Genomic DNA, 22347 nt, shown 5'->3' on the forward strand with positions numbered 1-22347 from the left:
CTCGGGCAAGGAGTTCCACAGGTTGACTGTGCGCTGTGTGAAGAAAAATTTCCTTTTATTAGTTTTGAACCTACTACCCATCAATTTCATTTGGTGTCCCCTAGTTCTTGTATTGTGGGAAAAGGTAAATAATTTTTCTATATTCACTTTCTCCACACCATTCATGATTTTATATACCTCTATCATATCGCCCCTCAATCGCCTTTTTTCCAAACTGAAAAGTCCCAGTCTCTCTAGCCTCTCCCCATATGGGACCCTTTCCAAGCCCCTAATCATCTTAGTTGCCCTTTTCTGAACCTTTTCTAATGCCAATATATCTTTTTTGAGGTGAGGAGACCACATCTGCACACAGTACTCGAGATGTGGGCGTACCATAGTTTTATATAGGGGAAGTATGATATCTTTTGTCTTATTATCGATCCCTTTTTTAATAATTCCTAACATCCTATTTGCCTTACTAACTGCTGCTGCACACTGCGTGGATGTCTTCAGAGAACTATCCACTATAACTCCAAGATCCTTTTCCTGATCTGTCGTAGCTAAATTTGACCCCATCATGTAGTACGTGTAATTTGGGTTATTTTTTCCAACATGCATTACCTTACACTTACCCACATTAAATTTCATTTGCCATTTTGCTGCCCAATCACTCAGTTTGCTGAGATTTTTTTGTAGTTCTTCACAATCCCTTTTGGTTTTGACTGTCCTGAACAACTTGGTGTCATCTGCAAACTTTGCCACCTCACTGCTTACCTCATTTTCTAGATCATTGATGAACAAGTTGAACAGGATCGGTCCCAGGACTGAGCCCTGGGGAACACCACTAGTTACCCCCCTCCATTGTGAAAATTTACCATTTATTCCAACCCTTTGTTTTCTGTCTTTTAACCAATTCCCGATCCATGAAAGGACCTTTCCTCCTATCCCATGACCACCTAATTTACATAAAAGCCTTTGGTGTGGGACCGTGTCAAAGGCTTTCTGGAAATCTAGGTATATTATGTCCACTGGGTGCCCCTTGTCCGCATGTTTATTAACCCCTTCAAAGAATTCTAATAGATTAGACAGACACGACTCCCCTCTGCAGAAACCATGCTGACTTTTGCCCAACAATTCGTGCTCTTCTATGTGCCTTGCAATTTTACTCTTTACTAGTGTTTCTACTAATTTGCCTGGTACTGATGTTAAACTTATCGGTCTATAATTGCCAGGATCTCCTCTAGAGCCTTTTTTAAAGGATATTCCAGACATGATACAAATCAGCAGAAACATTTTGTAAAGGTTTATTGTTTTGAAATTAGCAGCCGAAAGCCTGTGCTGTTGCATAGATGTGGCAGTTTGACAGAAATTGAACCGATGGTGAATTTCTTGGCTGACAACCAATAAAATTGTTGTATAAAAATTATCTGTAGCAGAAAGGTGTTTGAATTGCGTCTGATACCACAAAGGGCTAGGACTCTTGGCGTGGCATAGACATGACATGCACCTATACAGCGTACAGATACTGTAATTCATACAATCAAAAGACAGAGAAATTACACTGAATGGTAAATGACTGTCAGTGTCAGAGATTATTGAACTCAGCTATGAAAAAAAGAGCTCTCTATCATGCATATAGCTGCGTCCATCAATTTCCACAACTTCGAAGTGCCCTTACTCCCAAAACTACACAGCTTGTCAGTGCTTCAAAGTTCCTGCAGCGAGAATTAGTCTAATGAGATGCTGCATATGCATCGCAGCACCTCATTGCTATTCCCCACTCAGACTCATTACCATGCCCCCTTCAAAGAAGGGGGCTAGTGTAGACAAGTCACTAGTTCCTGAAAGCATCTCCTCATTCTGACCAGCATCATTTCACTACCAAAGGAATTAGCAGGCTTACTTGCTGTATTGGTGCAGAGAGGAACCAAGTTTTTATTTAAAAACATTACCTTCTTTTCTCCTGCATAGTTTTTGCAGTGCAAGTTTTGTGTAGCAGCTACAAGTCTATCAAAGTGAAAAGGACTCAAGATCCCATGATGGCTAGGTCTACACTACAGAGATCTTTTGAAAGAAGCCCTTCCAGAAGATCTTGTCCAAAAGATTTTTTTTGAAAGTGTGTCTACACACAAACAAGTAGATCAAAAAAGTGATCTGCTCATTTGAAAGAGAGAATCCATATAGCACCCGCTCTTTCAAAAGAGCAGGCCAGGGATTGAAAAATCAGGCCCCACCAGGAAAGGGCGTGCAGAGCATCTACACACATTTTCTTTCGAAAGAAGCTGTCAAAAGGGGGCGCTCTTCCTGAAACGGGACGGGAAGAGCGATTTCGACAGTACCGCATGCTTTCAATTTACTTTCGAATGAACACGTGTGTGTGTAGGCACTTTGCGGGGTCTTCTGAAAGAGCCCCTTTCTTTCAAAAAAACCTTTCAAAAGAACTTGCTAGTGTAGACACAGCCTAAACGTGGCATCATAATAAGTGTTCAGATCAAATGATCATTTTCTCAGAGCAGCAGATTGAAGATTTCAATAAAAGCCTCAGAAGTTACTGGGTTTTGGACATCTTTTGCACTACAATCCCCTATACACATACATCATGGTCTGTTTATAAAGCCTAGCCCATCAGCAGCGCCTCTTTGCGTCCAAACACCATGATGTCCAGAAGCTATGACTTTTTTTTCTAGTTCACTCCACTGTCCACTATCACACAATCACAGGAAAAAAAAATCCTATCCAGCTTGTGTCTGTCTTTGCACGTTACTTTTTAGTCTACCAAGAAACAGAAGGTGAAAACCCAGAACTTTCAAGAAACAAGACCTAGTAATAAGGCTAGACAGACTAAAGCTATTAATTCCTTTTTTGAGACTGTAAGTGTGTGCGTATATAACTCACACACCTATGTGTGGTTCATTGTCCCATGTAGTGGTACCTAGACCACTTCACTGAGAAAGGCTGTAGAGTACAAGCAGGGAGACAACTAGCTATTAACTCAAACTGTAGAGGCGCCTGCACTAAGCTCTCAAAGTCTCAGGTTTGAGTCTGCCTGTGGGCAGTTACATGTGTAGCATTTTTGTGATCAGATTTAATTGTAACATTTTAAATGACAAATTTAGTATTTTATTAATTAAAAACAAAAATATCTGATTTAAATACAAAATCCAAGTTCCGATTTTTTTTTAAATCATCCATTTCTACCCACTCTGCTCCCAATCCTTTGACCAATCCACAAACATCCCTAAGAGATTAGGCTGCAGAGAGTACAAACATCTAGTTCACGAGATTCCTTCAAGGATCTGACCAAGTGAACAAGCTCTGCATCTGCCAATTCCAACCACTTCTGTTGATGTGGATTACACCTTTTAATGAGATAAATACTGTCTCTCAAGGACCCTTCCTTCACTAGCAGTTCACTGAACAAACAGAATCCCTCCAGTATCCAGCAGGTCACCTACACAGATCACACCTCTGGGCAGCCATTTTGTTTTGTTGTTGTTGTTAAGACTGCCCATCGCTCTCTGATGCCAATGCTTTGTTGGAGCGCTTGTTCACTACACTCCTGTAGAACCAGAGAACTAATGTCTCTCACAAAGCATTGGTATTTTCTACTGTTCTGAAAAGCTATATCATAGGCAGGGCCAAACAGATGGAGACATTTATCTCTGTGGGCTATTTCAGCCTAACTTTGTACAGCCACCTCCAGTGCCTGCTCATGGCCTCTGGTCAGTCACTCTGGAGGGCCCTCCTCTGTTTCTCCCTCTCTTCAGGATCCTTTAAGAACTTGCAAGACACTCAAACAATCCTGACAAAGAATAACTTTTCTTTAATACTCCTTTACAAACTGTCCCTCTAGCCACCCCCACTCTAATTCAGTGTGTCTTCCAGATTAATCCAAAATTAAAAACAGCAGCACAGACTCTCACAATCTTCATCTCAGCTGTTCTTCATAAACAATCCAGGCAGGGTGGCTTGGGAGAGTCTCTCCCACTCTCCTGCTTTTCCCCTGCTCCTACATAAGCCTTTTTGTTCCCTGCAGCATCTACAGGTGTAGTTGCAATATCCTGAGCACAGTAGTGTAGTGTACAATAATGGCCAGACTAACTCAAACCTTTCATGAGAACTTTACCAGGCTGGCTATTTTCATACACTACATGCAGTGGGTGTACCGAGAGCTGAAAGTTAGCGTACAAACTAAAACCAAATAACTGAAGTATTATTTGGCTCAAGCCAAATAATAGATAGATGCCTAAATATGATAGACACATGTATCATATTTGCCACTCCACTGAGGCCACTAAAGTTACCAGCATATTTCATACTAACAATTTATACAAATATAGCACCAGAAAGTCTACGTAAGTTAAAACTATCATGCTGCCTTCCAATCTGTTTTAAACACAGCAAAGAAAAACATTTGTGTTAAAAGTCACTGATGAGGCCAGTTACTATATTCTTGCAAAAGGCAGTCTCTGTACCTCAGTACAACACAGACTCATTGCCTGCCTTTGTTTCTAGTTTATGTGCTCATGGTAGAAATGGAGAGTGCCAACATGTACTTATACCTTGAATCAACTTTACCTCTCGGAGGCCAGGATCTTTTTGCAGATCGCATAACTGTGAAGGCCTTGCACTCAAGTGTTTGAAATTGCTCATAATTTGTCTTCTTAAGAACAAGTATAATCAGACACCTCATTTGCTGAAAAACCCTTCGTGTACGCATAGCTGCGCTGAATGAAGAAAAAAATCAGTCAGGGGAAAATTCTACTTTCCAAGACATCTTTCACATAGTAGTAGCAGTATCATGGACCATCATTTGCACATAAAATAGTATAATTATCTGTCTCTGCAGTATTTTAAGGCAGTCTTGTTTAGGAACCTAGATGGCTTCCTTCAGAAGATTCACTATACAAAAGAACGATTCATTTTAATTGGGCGTTATCCAGGATCCTGTAAGACCACAGAAAAGATAGCATTTTCTGAAGTCCAAAGATCTGTGGTAAATTATTTTTTGTCTTAAGACTTACTCCTGTTTATTTTCTTGCAAGCTTTCAGATACACATCAGGAATAACCCTTCCAGTAAAATACTTCCTTGGTGGCATCTGATATCTCCAATATGTTCAAATGTATAAACTTAACATTCCACACAACAGAGAAGGGAGGACAGGTCTAATCATTTCCCTGATTTCATAGTGAACAGCATGTGCTAATTGGCTACCTTCAGACTGAGCCTGCATCTTTTCCCACATATTGTCATATGATTTACTGGCATTTGTAGATGTACAATGTTGAGTTAATTACATTTTCAGGCCAATATTCATAGCTTGTGTCTTATTTCCATTCAAGCTGTGCAATGGTAATTGGTAAAACCAGTGTACAGCTGTATTTGCAGAACCATAGGACACCATAAGGGAGCTCAACAGATAAACAGTCTTACTTCCCAAGGTTAACACACAGCCTGCCGTAAGGCGCCTGTTCTCCCCTTCAAATGCATGGTTATTTTTCCAACTGTTTTACATTTTGCATGAAACTGATCTAGCCAATGACGTGTTCCTGGCTAAGTTTAAGCCAGCTAGATCAAGCAGTCTTTTGAACTTAATGGGACAGGAAGGAAGTAATCTCCACATAATCAGGTCAACTAAACAGCAGCCTTGCTTGATTGACAAGAACTTGAATAGCAAAATGAATAACACATGCTCATTAAAAGTACTGCAAAGCAATTTCTCAGCACCAGAGGCGAGTAGGATACCAAGAATGTGTACTTTAAATCCTGTTACACACCTTACCATCATTCATTTTTCCCCTTTGGACAAATCTCCAAATAAGACAGGATTCTAGGACTACACAATCCTCATCAGCCACAAGATTGTGAGTGGGCCATAGGTAAGTGATTATAATTTTATTATGAAGACTGGTTTCAGATTCAAAATTTTAGATGCTGGTCCAGAAATATACATGCCCATGAGCAAGGGTCTGTGATTTTCCACTTCAAATATGCTCCAACGAAAAGGGCTCTACCTACCTGTTTTTTCCAGGGGGAGAGGAAGAGAGTGACATACCCACACCCATCATCTTTACCAGGGGAAAGCATGCTCATCCCCACACCCAACACCTGCAGGGGTCATTTCCACTTTTTCTTTTTGCAAAGTTGGTCTTGTCCCCTCTTTCTTTTTCCCAGTCATCACCAGATGGGATTAGAGAGGATCTCAAAGTTTCTCCCTGCTTTCTGTTCTCTAGGTGGGACAGGTTAGGCTTCTTCCACTGTATCCTACTAACTCCACCCTCCTTGTGTGCACCAATCCCCACTGCAAGCCTGGTCACCATGAAGGAGACCTCTTCTTTTCCTTAAGTACAAGAAAGACAGATGAGCCATGCTACAACAGCAAAGGCTAGACTAGGTAAACACCTGCTCCCTCTGGGAGGAACGGAGCCACAATGTTAGTGCCATTCAGAGTTGAGCCAAGAGCACCACCTTCATTTCCACCCTGCTTCTCCTCCAATACAACTGTATGGAGAACAAACCCCCTTGATTTTGGAATGTGGTACAAGCTAGGGCCAGCTTCTCCTTCCTTTCAACCACCTGGAGAACAGGATTTCAAAACTGCCATGCTGCTTCACCCAGGAAGCTCACTGCTGATGGATACGTCCAAACAATATTACATTTCAGAGCAGTCTGAATCAAGCATTCATTACATTCTTGTGTAAAGGTCAGGGAAAGGAGAGTATCCTCTTGCAAAATGGACTGTCTAGAGGATTTAGACATCACCTTGAGACTAGGGTACTACTCAGAAGATTTCATAATCTTCTACGTTAGACAACCACCAGTCATCTCACTGAGCAAGATATCAAATCCTTGACTTTCTTTGCTGGCAGCAATTGAATTCTGGGTTGGGGGTGGGTCAAGTTCTCTTTCAACACTGCTCAGAAGAAAAGAGACCATATTCCCTTTCGAAACTCAGAGAAGCTCTGCACCATTCCAAATGCCTCTTAAAGTAACTGAGACATGTGATTCGTGGCTTTTCCACACACAAATATTGAGCCAGGGAGTGTAGAGTGAAAAGCATAGCTGCCCCCTTAATTCTTCTTGGCCCTTCCCTACTAGCATGCAATGTCCAGCATTAGTCTGCAAAAAGCATCCACTGTTCCTAACAGGATGGAGTTAGCCTTGGCCTCTCTGAAAAGGGAAAAAGGCGGTTATCATGTCAGTCACCCTTTTGAAAAATGGACAAAAATATTCACACTTCACTTATGCCAAAGAAACACTAAAGGCTTCGTTAACAGCCCCACCAGTCCATCCACAGCATCACTGATGGGGCCTTGAGGCAAACTTGCTTTATGAGTGGGTCAGAGGTCAACAGCTTTACTAATTATTGGAGTGGAATCAGGAAAGAAAGACATATGTAAAAGAAATGGGCGTAAATTTAAAAAAAGCATTTTGTCCTGCTATATCTAACCTATCATTATAAAAGATTTAGCAAAACAAACAAAGCAACACAACATGCCACATCAGGTCACATGCTTTACAGAGCTGTTGTCCCTCCTTACATTCCAGAAAGACGCTCCGTTTGCAGGAAGAAAGAAAAGAGTGTGTAAGAACAGTGATCATGCTTTCTAATAAGGCTGCATACAGAAATAGCTTATAAATGATTAACAGATGTCTTGAGAAATAGTTCATCAAACTGTTCCAGATTATTTTCATAAAAACCGTATTTTGTCTAACCTCTCACACATGGAGTATGTCCATTTCTCTTCTTAATACCTGATATAAATGAGGTGCAGATGTTTATATGCACTGAAAGAATAAACTGCTAAAACTTAATAGATCTTATTATAAAAATGAATAATAGATGTCCATTAGCAGAAATATAAAACAGTTTTAATTTGAAAAAGAAGGCACACAACACTAATCCATTCTTGCAACTAGAGGAAATAGTTGTTTATAACTGTTAGCCTATTTATGCTCAACAACATATTTTCCTTACTAAAAAGTACAATTCTATGCAAAATCCTTTGAAGATTATTTAAAAACAGAGTTATTTAACCCATTTTTATACTAAAAGCACACCAGAGTCCTTAACAATGGTGCATAGGATTAACTTTAAAAGCGGAAATGTAGGTATCCAAACAGATTGTTTGTACACATGTAACTTTATCCAGTCTTAAAACTGTATTCTAATAGTCACTCCTATCTTCCATACTCAAGGATCAAAAACAACAGATGTTTCTGAAAACATGATCCTCGCATTCTGGTTTAGCCATCTCCAGGAGAGTACGGAAACAGAAAAACACCACACTAGATTCCCCCCCCCCACCCCCACCCCCCACATTTAAACAAGCATTCCTGGTGTTCATTAGCAAATAGTCATGTTTTGCTTAGAGGTTTTCGAAATTTGCTTTGAAGAAAAATCCTTGGAACACACAGGCCTTCTTTCCTGTTCACAGTTTCTCGTAGCACATACTCGTTGACCACTTGCTCATATTCTGCAGCCATAAAGAGATGAGACAAGAACTCTACCGGTGAGAAAGATGAAAGATGGTGTTACTAAAAGCTATACTCTTTTAAATTACTAGCGAGCATTTAGACAAGCATGTGTTTTTAACTACATACAAAGACTGTCATGAACAACATGAACACTTCAAATTTGCAAACTACTCTGTCCAGAGAGACAATGTAATCTACACTGAGCTTCTCCGAAATCAATGAAGACTTGCTTTCACTTAGAGCACCTTACAGGAGTAGGACTCTAAACGGGTTACTACAGGTTGAGCGTCTCTTGTCTGGCACACTCAGGACCCGACCAGTGCCAGACGAGAGACTTTTCCGGACCACGGGAGGTCACTATTGTCTAGCAGCATTACCGGCACTTCCACTGCTTACTGGGCTCTTAGAAGACATTTAGGGGTAAATTACAGCTAAATAACAGCACAGAACAGTGAGAGCAGAACTCGTGGTTGTAAACGAACTTTATGGGACCAACAGAAATTGACCACACCCATAAGTGGACATCCAGCTAAGGAACACCATGCCAGATTTCAGGTGTGGTCAGATGAGAGAGGTTTAACCTGTATAACAATCTTGTTTCAGCAGTTGTGCACATTTATCCTTTTAAATTGAAAGGGAAAGTTTTCCATTTCACCTTGTGACTGACTCTGAAATTACTTTCACATTGTGGAGCGGGCCATTTTAAGCCCCACTTCAACCCCACTTTGAAGATGTCAGTGGTGGATAGGCTTTGTGTTTGCTCTCTATACAGAGGCAAATATGCCAAGTTCCCAAATTGTAGTTTAAAAAAAGGAAGGTGATAAACTGGAAATGTTGATATGACACCTTACTTTCTGTGTACACACAAAAGAAATATTTCTTTCCCTAGAGGAGACAGTGAGGCCTAGCAGACAGGACACTGGACTGGGAGTCAGAACACCTGACTCTGCTGCTAACCTGCTGTGTTATCTTGGGGTAGTCATTTCTCCTCTGTTTACCCTCCTACCTTTCTTCATCTGTTTTACTTAATTACATTGTAAACTCTCCAAAGCATAAGGTGTTCCTCATTGTGTGCTTGTACAGTGTGAGAAATGCAGGCTACTGAAACACCAATTATAAAAACCGCACCATAGGACAATTTCACTGTAATGAAATTAGGCTATGAACAAGATCTGCATGCTCACTCCTTACTAATTAAAAATCATTTGGACTACGTCTACACTAGCCCAAAACTTCAAAATGGCCATTTCGAAGTTTACTAATGAAGTGCTGAAATACATAGTCAGTGCCTCATTAGAATGCCGGCAGCCATGGCACTTCGAAATTGATGCGTCTTGTTCAGACAGGGCTCCTTTTCAAAAAGACCCTGGCAACTTCAAAATCCTCTTATTCCAAACAGCAGATAGGAATAAGAGGATTTCGAAGTTGCCAGGATCCTTTTGAAAAGGAGCCCTGTCTGGACAAGCTGCGCGGCAGCGAGCCGCGTCAATTTCGAAGGGCTGTGGCTGCCAGCATTCCAATGCGGCGCTGAATATATATTTCAGCGCTTCATTAGTAAACTTCAAAATGGCCATTTGCACGGCCATTTCAAAGTTTTGGGCTAGTGTAGACACGGCCTTGGAGTGAAAAAATTAGTTGTATAAGAATGTAAGAGTGATAGTCCTGTGTGAGCTAGACATATATCCCTTTCAAAAAAAGAACCACCACTGCCTGACTTTGCTCCTCCTTTCACCTCTCTCTTTCATCCATTTCATTTCTTTCAGCTGAAAATAAGGAGGCAAGCTAGCAACTCCTGACTGGCAAGCTCCTCCATGAACCACGAGCAAGTGGTCACACAGCACGTTTTGCTGCACTAAACAATGTGTTTTACCTATCAAACTTCTGGAAAAGACACACTTGTCAGATACAAATAAATCAAAAAGACCAGGTTAAAAAGAGCCAACACTGGGAGAATGATATTTTAGAGTCATTTGGTACCCAGAGCATAATATACAGGTTATTTTTATAATGCCACAAGAAAATGAGACAGCAGGTAATAACAGAATCTTCTAAATTCAAGGGGAAAAAAATAACCTTACAAGACATTCCCATAAGCTCTCAACCGTGACATCTTATTTGCCAAATAGCTAACAAGGGATTGAATTCAAAATTTCCATTTCTACGCTGGTTTCCCCGATCTCTCCTCCAACAGCAGAACTCAGTTTGCTGCTATTAACAGTATAAGCGGAACTAAACAAATTAAGTGATAAACAAAAATGACCCTAGAAATGCTTTGATGAAAGTTGCATACCAGCTTGCATTATTTATCTTAAATTCAATCAATAACCTTTAAAGAATAGAAACATCTCAAAAACAATTAACGGAATTCCTTTCATTTTTAAATATGAGCAATTAGGTAATAAACTACGTCATAAATATCAAAATTATTTACTTGACTCCAAATAAATATAGTGTCTCCAAAACACTTTCATTGTTTGGTTCTGCTTTAAAGAAGTAAAAAAAAAAATTATTCTTTCCTAACGCCCCATAATTAATATATGAAATTATTTATTCTCTAGTCTCAGAGGGATAGCTGTGTTAGTCTGTACCTTCACAAATAACCAACAGTCCTATGCCACCTTAGAGACTAACAAATTCATTAGATCCTGAGCTTTTGTGGGTAAAACCTACTTCACCAGATGAACAATCATGCCCTAATAAATTTATCTAAGTTGCCACAGGTCTGCTTGTTATTTGTTCTCTAGTGTTCATTAAGCAGAGCTAAGAGACCAAAGTTAGAACCAATTTTGATTCAACACTGGGGTAAACTACTTAATTTCTCTGTGCTTCAGTTTTCCTATCTGTGAAGCTGGAACAATTATCTTCTTTTGTAAAGCACTTTGCATACTTCTGTTCCAAATCAGGTGTATGGCTTAACAGTCTGATATTTGTAATTCTGAGAATCTACTGTACATAGTCTTTCATTCAGGGATCTCTATTGGGCAGCAGCAGCGACAAAAACAAAACACAACAAAAATCAAGCAAACACAGCACAGTACTGTGTTAAACATAAATCGCTACAAAAAAAAGAACAGCAGCGTTTTTCTTCTGCTTTGTAAGATTTCAAAGCTGTACTGAGTCAATGATCAGCTGTAAATGTTTGAAAGAACCATAACTTTTTTTTTCAGTTATGAATGACCTCCACTTCCAAACTGTTCAGAGCTTTGAGGTACTACTGTAAGTACTGTTAATGTTGTACAATGATGATAATGAGATGCTTTTAAAAGTTAGCTTGACTAAAATGTAACTGTCTGAACTTGGTAATAATCTACCAGAAGAGACAGCAGTCACAGCTACTTAAGTTATTAGTGTAGTGTTATCAATAAAAAATGTGTAGAAGCTTTCCTCCATTCCAGTCATAGCTTTGCTTCAAAACCCATTGACTTCAATGGGGTTTGAATCGCAATTTACGTAGTACATCCCTTAATTACTCAGTGACATCTGAGACCAAATCTCTTCCCAAGCATTTTTCTTCTTCTTTCAGAGCATTGATACAAATGAGGCCACTGCAGTTAACATGTTCTAAACCTATGTTGCTGTGGTCTCATCATGATGGTACGTATAGGAAGGACTGTCAACAGGTCAGACCGCTCCATCAGTCCTGCCCATTTTAAATAATAACCATATATGTTTGCGAACCAAATTACGCTAAGATCATATGTAACAAGTAATCCTCAAGGCACAGCAAATCACTGAAGTAAGTTTAAACAAACAAACAAAAAAACTTGCAGAGAAAAAAAGTTTCTATTAAATATCTTACCATCAGTAAAGAAATATGATCTTGTCCCATCTTGTCTAACATAAAAGTTTTCTCCAAGTTTGCTGCCAGATTTAAACCTAAGCATTGCATGATCATAAAGCCCGTAGTCTCTAAATAAGACACATTTCCCTGGCTTTAGTACCTATCAGATAAAACACACATACATCAGTAAAGCAGACATAACAATTTAAAGGAGACAGAACACTTGTGGCTTGTAATTTTCTGCAGAAATGAACAAATGGATTAAATGAGCTAACCATCTTCACTAGTGTCTGTTTCATTTGAGCTAAGAAACAAACTTCTACCTCATGTAAGTACATAAAACCTAACCTCTATTAGACTATAGCTGATGTGATAGCTAAATATAAGATTCAGTTCCTATTTGGATTTTTATATTATACGATATTTAGCGTGTTTGTGCAAACAGAATGAGAAATCAGAAAGTGTAAAGAAAGGTTCAAAATCAGCAGCCAATATTTTTGGATGATGGTTATTTCAACATAGCTGCACATTTATCAGCTCTTCATTTTAGTACCTGTTCCTACAGGATGCGGAGTACCCTCAGTCACAGATTAAGAATCTCAGTACTTTATTGGAAGAAATGCTAATGTTCTTCTGTTTCTTGTTTGAAGCCTAAGGCCCCAGCCTCACACAGACTTATGCACATGCTTACCTCTGTAGTACCTGTGTACCTGATTTCAATGGGACTACTCACTATGGCTACGTCTACACGAGCCCCAAACTTTGAAATGGCCATGCAAATGGCCATTTCGAAGTTTACTAATGAAGCGCTGAAATGCATATTCAGCGCTTCATTAGCATGCAGGAGGCCGCAGCACTTCGAAATTGACGCACCTCGCCGCTGCGCGTCTCGTCCCGACGGGGCTCCTTCTCGAAAGGACCCCGCCTACTTCGAAGTCCCCTTATTCCCATCAGCTCATGGTCGAGGCACGTCAATTTCAAAGTGCCGCGGCCGCCCGCATGCTAATGAAGCGCTGAATACGCATTTCAGCGCTTCATTAGTAAACTTCGAAATGGCCATTAGCGTGGCCATTTCGAAGTTTGGGGCTCATGTAGACACGGCCTATGAAGGCTATGTCTACACTACAGCGATCTTGTGACAGAAGTTACTGTCAGAAGAGATCTTCCAGCAAAACTTCCGTCGACAGATCACATCCACACACAAAAGCAGAACGAAAGAGCAATCCACTTTGTCCACAGAGAGTAGCCAGATTGCCCAGTCACTCTCTCCACAGAATGGCCACCCGGAAGCTCAGCAAACAAGGTAAACCGGAAGCTCTGACTTTGGACTGAGGACCATCTGGAGCATCTACATAGCTTTTTGTCGACAAAGGTGTTATTCCTCATTGCTGAGAGGTAGAACGCTGCTGTGGAAGTACCAAATTTTGTTGACAGACTGTCAACAAAATGCATTTTGTGTGTAAACGCTCCATGAGTTTTGTCAATAAAACCCCAGTTTTGATGGCAAAACTCTTGAGTGTAGACATAGCCCATGTGTAAAGTTAACCATGTAAGTTAGGCCCTGAACCTGATAACCTTAGTCATCATCAACATAGCACTCCACCATAAAACTGTTAAGTCAGATAAAGGAAAATAATGGTACCTAGTTCTCATTAAAAACAACTGTCAAAACACTTCATTTTGTTTTAGCATGTTCAGGAGTTTGGTAGGAGTAAAAAAAAATGGTAACCAAAAACTAGGAGAAAATTATGCTAGCAAACATACAGAAAGCAACATTTATTTCTGGTCTGACTTTCAGCCACTAAATCATCTAATTTCCTTTTTATAAAAACAACTCAATAGCATTTTCTTAATGGTATTCCTTAAAAATGGCAGAGTCATGCTGCAAAAAATGGCATTATGAAGTTCTACGTGCTACATCTCAAGGGCCATACAGCAAGTCTGTTTAGTGTACTTGCACAAAAAGATTTTTCTTCCAGCAACAGTAGTACAGCCATCTAAATGTTATCTTAGCAACATGATAATTTTGTAACACGCATTTAGTTATGCTGATGATGCACAAGCTAGAGGAGAATCCAGCTCACTCACTCAGAACTAATAGGATAAAAATGTAGTCAAAACTTATTTTAGTCCACATAAAAAGTATATGTGAACCAAATTTCCTCCAGAGAGTATATAAGACAGCACCATTTTCACAGTTTCTTTTCAGAGTGGAATAGTATTTTTGAGTCAAAATAGACTAAACAATATCTCCAAAGCCGCTAAATCATACTTACACATTTACCTTATAAATATTTTGCAAGACAAGGTGCATCTTGTCAGGATGAATGGCAGAAAGCACGAATATTAATGTGACAACATCCACAGAATCTGCTGGTATATTTTCCAGGAGGTCATCTTTAGTCAGATCACATTGGAATACTTTACATCTTTCAGTTTTATATAAAGCATTCTTCTATGAGGTGAAAAGATGTTGTTTTAGGTGAAAAGTAACAACATTTACTACAAAACTATAAAAATCAGAATCCTCAGTGAAGATTCCATTTCTTGTAAATTAAAGATCCAGTACCGTATATCAGTTTCTCCCCTCTTCCATACAGGGCAGTTTATCATTCTTATAGAAGAAAACAAAGCTAGATCATTTGGAATTTGGCAAGCAGAAATTTCTAAAGCAGCACTAAAATTACAGACAAATATCACACCAACCTTTACATATTCAACAGCTCTTGGAGAGAAATCACAGGCATAAGCAAAGATATTCAAGTCCTCTTCTAAAAGTGGAAACAGGCAATTTCCAACCCCACACCCTGCTTCAAGAATGGTCAGTTTCTGATCTTCAAACTACATGAGAGAAAGAGGCCAAGGATACAGCACATCACTTGTACAAAGATAGTATTTTCACACTATAAATTAGGACTGGAGTTTCAAGTTATCATCAGTTTAAAATCTGAAGTAACCTTCCACTGGCAATTGGACATTTTCAAGTATAGGCTTTACCTTATGCTACATTAAGTTTCTCTTTTGAAATTACTAAAATCTCATTAGTGATCTACTCATTCCAGCAGTGATCAAATTATGCTATCCTCTTTGCCCTTCTGTTAAATGGGGTGAACAACTAATACATTTGAATGTGTTTTTTTCAATGTATATTTTAAGGCATTAACTACTCTAGACTTTGTAAGAGGTGCTCAAAAGTTTGCAAGTTGTGCCTGAACACCAGAAGAGAGAGGAACTCAGATCTAAATTAGGCCACAGAGCAAGAGTTCCAGAGCACTGGTTCCCAAATTTAGGGGCATGCAGCAAGTCCCAAGCCAGCCCGCATGGAGGCTGGGGAAAGAAACACCACAACTCTCCAGCTTCTCTCCAACCCTGTCCCAGTCCCACCCCCAGCCACAGTGGCCACTCTTTGTTCTGCCCATAACCACAGCCACACCCTGGCCACAGCTACACGCGTGGCCCAAAAGCCATTCCGAGCCCTGGCCCTCCTCTCCCCTTCCAACTTCTGCCCTCAATTTTGCCTTCAGCCCAAGGTCCTCTGCTGAATCAATTGTGCAGTAATGGGGTGTGTCGGGGGGGATGGAGAAATTCCATTACTGGTAAGGGGAGGCACAAAAGGAAAGTATGGGAACCACTTTTCTAGCAAGTGGGTCTGAATGTAAAATAGAGCTCAGTTATAAACTGTTATTCAAAGAATCCATAAGAGATTTCAGTTTTTTAAACATTTAAACTTTTCAGTTAGGTCCAGATGAAACCTACTCTAGTAGATACTGAAGGCAGAACACGGTGAAAAGACCAATTAAAAACTTTTCAATTTTTTTACTTTAAAAGTCATGGAAGTTATGAACTACACAATAGTGTGCACTTGATGTACAAGAGTGATCTGCCACTGACACATCTTATTTGGTGGACTATGAAGTCATTTGAAAGACCTTAGCAATACTTGCCCCTTTATCTGGAGAACAAATGTATATGGCTCACCTCTCGGCATGCTTTTAAATCTTCAAACTCTCTGGTTGTCCAATGTCTGTCTTTAAAGAACTTTGTGCTGTTTCTCTTATAAAAGAGGTCCCAGTTCTTCTGTGCCTCTTTCTCCAGTTTCAGTTTTTTGAATTCAGACACCAAGGTTTGCTCTCTTGCCAGTTTCTCAGCTTCTTCACAGCTAAGGATCCTTGCATTGTGCCTCTTCTTTTGGAAAGCATCATCTTCACAAATTGGGGCTACTGAATTGACATAATTATCAGACGCATCTTCTTGGGACATCCTGGATTTAGCCATATGAATACACACAAAACAGATTTAAAGTGTTTTTTTCCTCATGTCTATATTTCTAACTTTGATTTCAGATACGACAACTAAGGTCCTGGAATCATAAGAAATAATGAGAAAAGGGTTATAGTTAGCATTCTTACGAACTTTTTGTAACTCGTTGGCCATGTCTACACTTGCCCCAAACTTCAAAGTGGCCACGAAAATGGCCATTTCGAAGTTTACTAATGAAGCGCTGAAATACACATTCAGCACCTCATTAGAATGCCAGCAGCCGCGGCACTTCGAAATTGATGCGGCTCACCGCCACATGGCTTCTCCAGACGGGGCTCCTTTTCAAAAGGACCCCGGCAACTTCAAAATCCCCTTATTCCTAACAGCAGAAATTTCAAAGTGCTGCAGCTGCCAACATTCTAATGAGGCGCTGAATATGTATTTCAGCATTTCATTGGTAAACTTTGAAATGGCCATTTGCATGGGCATTTCGAAGTTTTGGGCTAGTGTAGACGTAGCCATTGTGTTTGGCTGAGAAAGTACCAAACCTACTTCTTTGACAGCTCCATGAAAATCCTCCAGCAAAACCAGCAAAAATCAGAATTGACATTCCTGAGATTTCTAAGGTTAAAAACAAAGAAGTCAATAAAACACATCTGTTCCTCTTCTACATCATACAGAAGCCACAAAATATGACTTCCACTTTGCCCCCTCACTATGGGTCTCATTGTGCAACTTTATCCATTGAAAAGGACCCTATACCCATTCATGTCCCAGTAATTCCAGTAGGAGTCAATGCTGGTGGAAGTACAGATTGCATTAGAACCTTTGTGTTATTTTAAAAACAAAAACAAGTGAGCTACTGATTTCTGAAATTCAAAAACAAAAGAAGGATGAAAACAGCATCCCCATTTTTAAGGGATACTTCACAAAAGCAAAAAAGTCATAATTTATGTACAGAGTGCAGTCATTATATTACAGATTCATAAACACTAAAGCCATTTCTACACAAAAATTTTTGGGAAGAAGGGGCCTCTGGAAGAAGCACTTCCTTCCAGAAGCCCTCCCAGGGGCCGTGCTTCTAAACGGCATTTTGGAGTCCGGAAGAACGATCTTCTAGACTCCAAATCACATGATGTTATGCTAATGAGGTGCAGGGAATTTGCATCTGTGCCTCATTAGCATCTTTTGCTCCGTGTATTAGCATGCCACTTCTGCCTGTGTAGAAACAGCCTAAGTTTAAAGATGTATAAAAATCAAGTTAAAGCAAAATAAAAATTATTTGGTCAGTTATGCAGGACATCAGACTACATCAGGAGTGTCCAACCCACGGCCTGCAGGCCACATGCAGTCCTGGACAGCTAGTAATGTGGCCCCACAAGATCGTAAACTTTTAACTTTATTATGTGATTTATATACATAAACTATATTATATATTTTATATACGGCCCAAGAAAATTCCTCTTCACTCAATGCGGCCCAGGCAAGGCAAAAGGTTGGACACCCATGAACTACATGATCCCTTCTGATCTTAAAAGTCTATGACAAAGTTACACTAATGACTCCCAGACCCTGCAAGAATAAAAACCTCACAACATGGCCCACAGATTCACAAAATCTGAGTAAACAGAGCACATTATAATGCCTGTCACACAATAAAGAGAGGCATGAACATTTTTAACAGAGCAGACCAAAAATACCCCAAACTGATCATTTTTATTGGCCATGTCTAGACTAGGAAAATATCCACTAACAAGGTGTTATACGCGATTTTACCTTACTCCGAACATGGACAATCCCATTTAAAGACAAGTTAGCTGGTCGTAACATTAATTTGTTTTTAAACCCGACTTATCCCCATCTCTGCTAGATACCAAGTTACATTTACCATGACACTAACACAATTTACAAGCATGGTGCCTTTCCTCACTCCTCACTGTAGTCATGACCAGTGGTAAAGAGAACTCATCGACCCCACAGCTCATCAGTGCTCACTGGGAACCTGATCCCACACACCTGGGGCTGTCCTATGTCAGAGACTCCCACCTTGCCCTGCCCACCCCAACAGCTCCTCCCTGTCAGAGACCCCCATCCTGCCCTCTCCCCCGCCAGCCCCTCCCTGTGTCAGACCCCCATCCTGCCCTCTCCCCCGCCAGCCCCTACCTGTGTCAGACCCCCCGTCCTGCCCTCTCCCCCGCCAGCCTCTCCCTGTGTCAGACCCCCCATCCTGCCCTCTCCCCTGCCAGCCCCTCCCTGTGTCAGACCCCCATCCTGCCCTCTCCCCCGCCAGCCCCTACCTGTGTCAGACCCCCCGTCCTGCCAAGTCCCCCTGCCAGCCTCTCCCTGTGTCAGACCCCTCGTCCTGACCTCTCCCCGCCAGCCCCTCCCTGTGTCAGACCCCCCATCCTGCCCTCTCCCCGCCAGCCCCTCCCTGTGTCAGACCCCCATCCTGCCCTCTCCCCCGCCAGCCCCTACCTGTGTCAGACCCCCCGTCCTGCCAAGTCCCCCTGCCAGCCTCTCCCTGTGTCAGACCCCTCGTCCTGCCCTCTCCCCGCCAGCCCCTCCCTGTGTCAGACCCCTCGTCCTGCCCTCTCCCCGCCAGCCCCTCCCTGTGTCAGACCCCCCATCCTGCCCTCTCCCCCGCCAGCCCCTCCCTGTGTCAGACCCCCCCCGTCCTGCCAAGTCCCCCTGCCAGCCTCTCCCTGTGTCAGACCCCCCGTCCTGCCCTCTCCCCGCCAGCCCCTCCCTGTGTCAGACCCCCCATCCTGCCCTCTCCCCCGCCAGCCCCTCCCTGTGTCAGACCCCCCGTCCTGCCCCTCCCTGTGTCAGACCCCCCCATCCTGCCCCCTCCCCCGCCAGCCCCTCCCTGTGTCAGACCCCCATCCTGCTCTCTCCCCCGCCAGCCCCTACCTGTGTCAGACCCCCATCCTGCCCTCTCCCCCGCCAGCCCCTCCCTGTGTCAGACCCCCCGTCCTGCCCCTCCCTGTGTCAGACCCCCCATCCTGCCCCCTCCCCCTGCCAGGCCCTCCCTGTGTCAGACCCCCCCCATCCTGCCCTCTCCCCCGCCAGCCCCTCCCTGTGTCAGACCCCCCGTCCTGCCCCTCCCTGTGTCAGACCCCCCCATCCTGCCCCCTCCCCCTGCCAGCCCCTCCCTGTGTCAGACCCCCCCCATCCTGCCCTCTCCCCCGCCAGCCCCTCCCTGTGTCAGACCCCCGTCCTGCCCTCTCCCCCGCCAGCCCCTGCCTGTGTCAGACCCCCATCCTGCCCTCTCCCCCGCCAGCCCCTCCCTGTGTCAGACCCCCGTCCTGCCCTCTCCCCCGCCAGCCCCTCCCTGTGTCAGACCCCCCATCCTGCCCTCTCCCCCACCAGCCCCTCCCTGTGTCAGACCCCCATCCTGCCCTCTCCCCCGCCAGGCCCTCCCTGTGTCAGACCCCCCGTCCTGCCCTCTCCCCCACCAGCCCCTCCCTGTGTCAGACCCCCATCCTGCCCTCTCCCCCGCCAGCCCCTACCTGTGTCAGACCCCCCCCATCCTGCCCTCTCCCCCGCCAGCCCCTACCTGTGTCAGACCCCCCGTCCTGCCCTCTCCCCCACCAGCCCCTCCCTGTGTCAGACCCCCGTCCTGCCCTCTCCCCCGCCAGCCCCTCCCTGTGTCAGACTCCCCGTCCTGCCCTCTCCCCCGCCAGCCCCTCCCTGTGTCAGACCCCCGTCCTGCCCTCTCCCCCGCCAGCCCCTCCCTGTGTCAGATCCCCGTCCTGCCCTCTCCCCCGCCAGCCCCTCCCTGTGTCAGACCCCCGTCCTGCCCTCTCCCCCGCCAGCCCCTCCCTGTGTCAGACCCCCCGTCCTGCCCTCTCCCCCGCCAGCCCCTACCTGTGTCAGACCCCCCGTCCTGCCCTCTCCCCCGCCAGCCCCTCCCTGTGTCAGACCCCCGTCCTGCCCTCTCCCCCGCCAGCCCCTCCCTGTGTCAGACCCCCATCCTGCCCTCTCCCCCGCCAGCCCCTCCCTGTGTCAGACCCCCGTCCTGCCCTCTCCCCCGCCAGCCCCTCCCTGTGTCAGACCCCCGTCCTGCCCTCTCCCCGCCAGCCCCTCCCTGTGTCAGACCCCCGTCCTGCCCTCTCCCCCGCCAGCCCCTCCCTGTGTCAGACCCCCCATCCTGCCCCCTCTCCCTGCCAGCCCCTCCCTGTGTCAGACCCCCATCCTGCCCTCTCCCCCGCCAGCCCCTCCCTGTGTCAGACCCCCCCCATCCTGCCCTCTCCCCCGCCAGCCCCTCCCTGTGTCAGACCCCCGTCCTGCCCTCTCCCCCGCCAGCCCCTCCCTGTGTCAGACCCCCGTCCTGCCCTCTCCCCGCCAGCCCCTCCCTGTGTCAGACCCCCATCCTGCCCTCTCCCCCGCCAGCCCCTCCCTGTGTCAGACCCCCCATCCTGCCCCCTCTCCCTGCCAGCCCCTCCCTGTGTCAGACCCCCATCCTGCCCTCTCCCCCGCCAGCCCCTCCCTGTGTCAGACCCCCATCCTGCCCTCTCCCCCGCCAGCCCCTCCCTGTGTCAGACCCCCCATCCTGCCCCCTCTCCCTGCCAGCCCCTCCCTGTGTCAGACCCCCCGTCCTGCCCTCTCCCCCGCCAGCCCCTCCCTGTGTCAGACCCCCATCCTGCCCTCTCCCCCGCCAGCCCCTCCCTGTGTCAGACCCCCCGTCCTGCCCTCTCCCCCGCCAGCCCCTCCCTGTGTCAGACCCCCCGTCCTGCCCCCTCCCCCGCCAGCCCCTCCCTGTGTCAGACCCCCCCCATCCTGCCCTCTCCCCCGCCAGCCCCTCCCTGTGTCAGACCCCCCCCATCCTGCCCTCTCCCCCGCCAGCCCCTCCCTGTGTCAGACCCCCATCCTGCCCTCTCCCCCGCCAGCCCCTCCCTGTGTCAGACCCCCATCCTGCCCTCTCCCCCGCCAGCCCCTCCCTGTGTCAGACCCCCGTCCTGCCCTCTCCCCCGCCAGCCCCTCCCTGTGTCAGACCCCCGTCCTGCCCTCTCCCCGCCAGCCCCTCCCTGTGTCAGACCCCCGTCCTGCCCTCTCCCCCGCCAGCCCCTCCCTGTGTCAGACCCCCCATCCTGCCCCCTCTCCCTGCCAGCCCCTCCCTGTGTCAGACCCCCATCCTGCCCTCTCCCCCGCCAGCCCCTCCCTGTGTCAGACCCCCCCCATCCTGCCCTCTCCCCCGCCAGCCCCTCCCTGTGTCAGACCCCCGTCCTGCCCTCTCCCCCGCCAGCCCCTCCCTGTGTCAGACCCCCGTCCTGCCCTCTCCCCGCCAGCCCCTCCCTGTGTCAGACCCCCATCCTGCCCTCTCCCCCGCCAGCCCCTCCCTGTGTCAGACCCCCCATCCTGCCCCCTCTCCCTGCCAGCCCCTACCTGTGTCAGACCCCCATCCTGCCCTCTCCCCCGCCAGCCCCTCCCTGTGTCAGACCCCCCCCATCCTGCCCTCTCCCCCGCCAGCCCCTCCCTGTGTCAGACCCCCATCCTGCCCTCTCCCCCGCCAGCCCCTCCCTGTGTCAGACCCCCATCCTGCCCCCTCCCCCTGCCAGCCCCTACCTGTGTCAGACCCCCATCCTGCCCTCTCCCCCGCCAGCCCCTCCCTGTGTCAGACCCCCCATCCTGCCCTCTCCCCCGCCAGCCCCTCCCTGTGTCAGACCCCCATCCTGCCCTCTCCCCCGCCAGCCCCTCCCTGTGTCAGACCCCCATCCTGCCCTCTCCCCCGCCAGCCCCTCCCTGTGTCAGACCCCCGTCCTGCCCTCTCCCCCGCCAGCCCCTCCCTGTGTCAGACCCCCGTCCTGCCCTCTCCCCCGCCAGCCCCTCCGTGTCAGACCCCCCATC

General features: G+C 45.6%; 1 protein-coding gene across 6 annotated transcripts in view; it reads right to left on the reverse strand.

The window, feature by feature from the left end:
* The window catches only part of METTL6 (methyltransferase 6, tRNA N3-cytidine), a 47870-nt gene that overhangs the window by 14618 nt on the left and 10905 nt on the right, over positions 1–22347 (reverse strand). For 2 of the 6 annotated variants that reach the window (XM_074988311.1, XM_074988310.1), the window contains exons 2-6: positions 17053–17121; positions 16219–16600; positions 14947–15081; positions 14525–14695; positions 12259–12400 (exon numbers count right to left, since the gene is read on the reverse strand). In XM_074988311.1, coding sequence (XP_074844412.1) covers positions 12259–12400; positions 14525–14695; positions 14947–15081; positions 16219–16515 — 745 coding nt within the window. In that variant the 5' untranslated portion in view covers positions 16516–16600; positions 17053–17121. Of the gene's footprint in view, positions 1–7837; positions 8489–12258; positions 12401–14524; positions 14696–14946; positions 15082–16218; positions 16601–17052; positions 17122–18276; positions 18333–18388; positions 18532–22347 lie in introns of those variants that run through there. The other 4 variants (XM_074988306.1, XM_074988308.1, XM_074988307.1 and 1 more) reach the window with 4 other exon arrangements.

Source organism: Carettochelys insculpta, chromosome 2 (genome assembly GCF_033958435.1).
Source record: "Carettochelys insculpta isolate YL-2023 chromosome 2, ASM3395843v1, whole genome shotgun sequence".
NCBI lineage: Eukaryota > Metazoa > Chordata > Testudines > Carettochelyidae > Carettochelys > Carettochelys insculpta.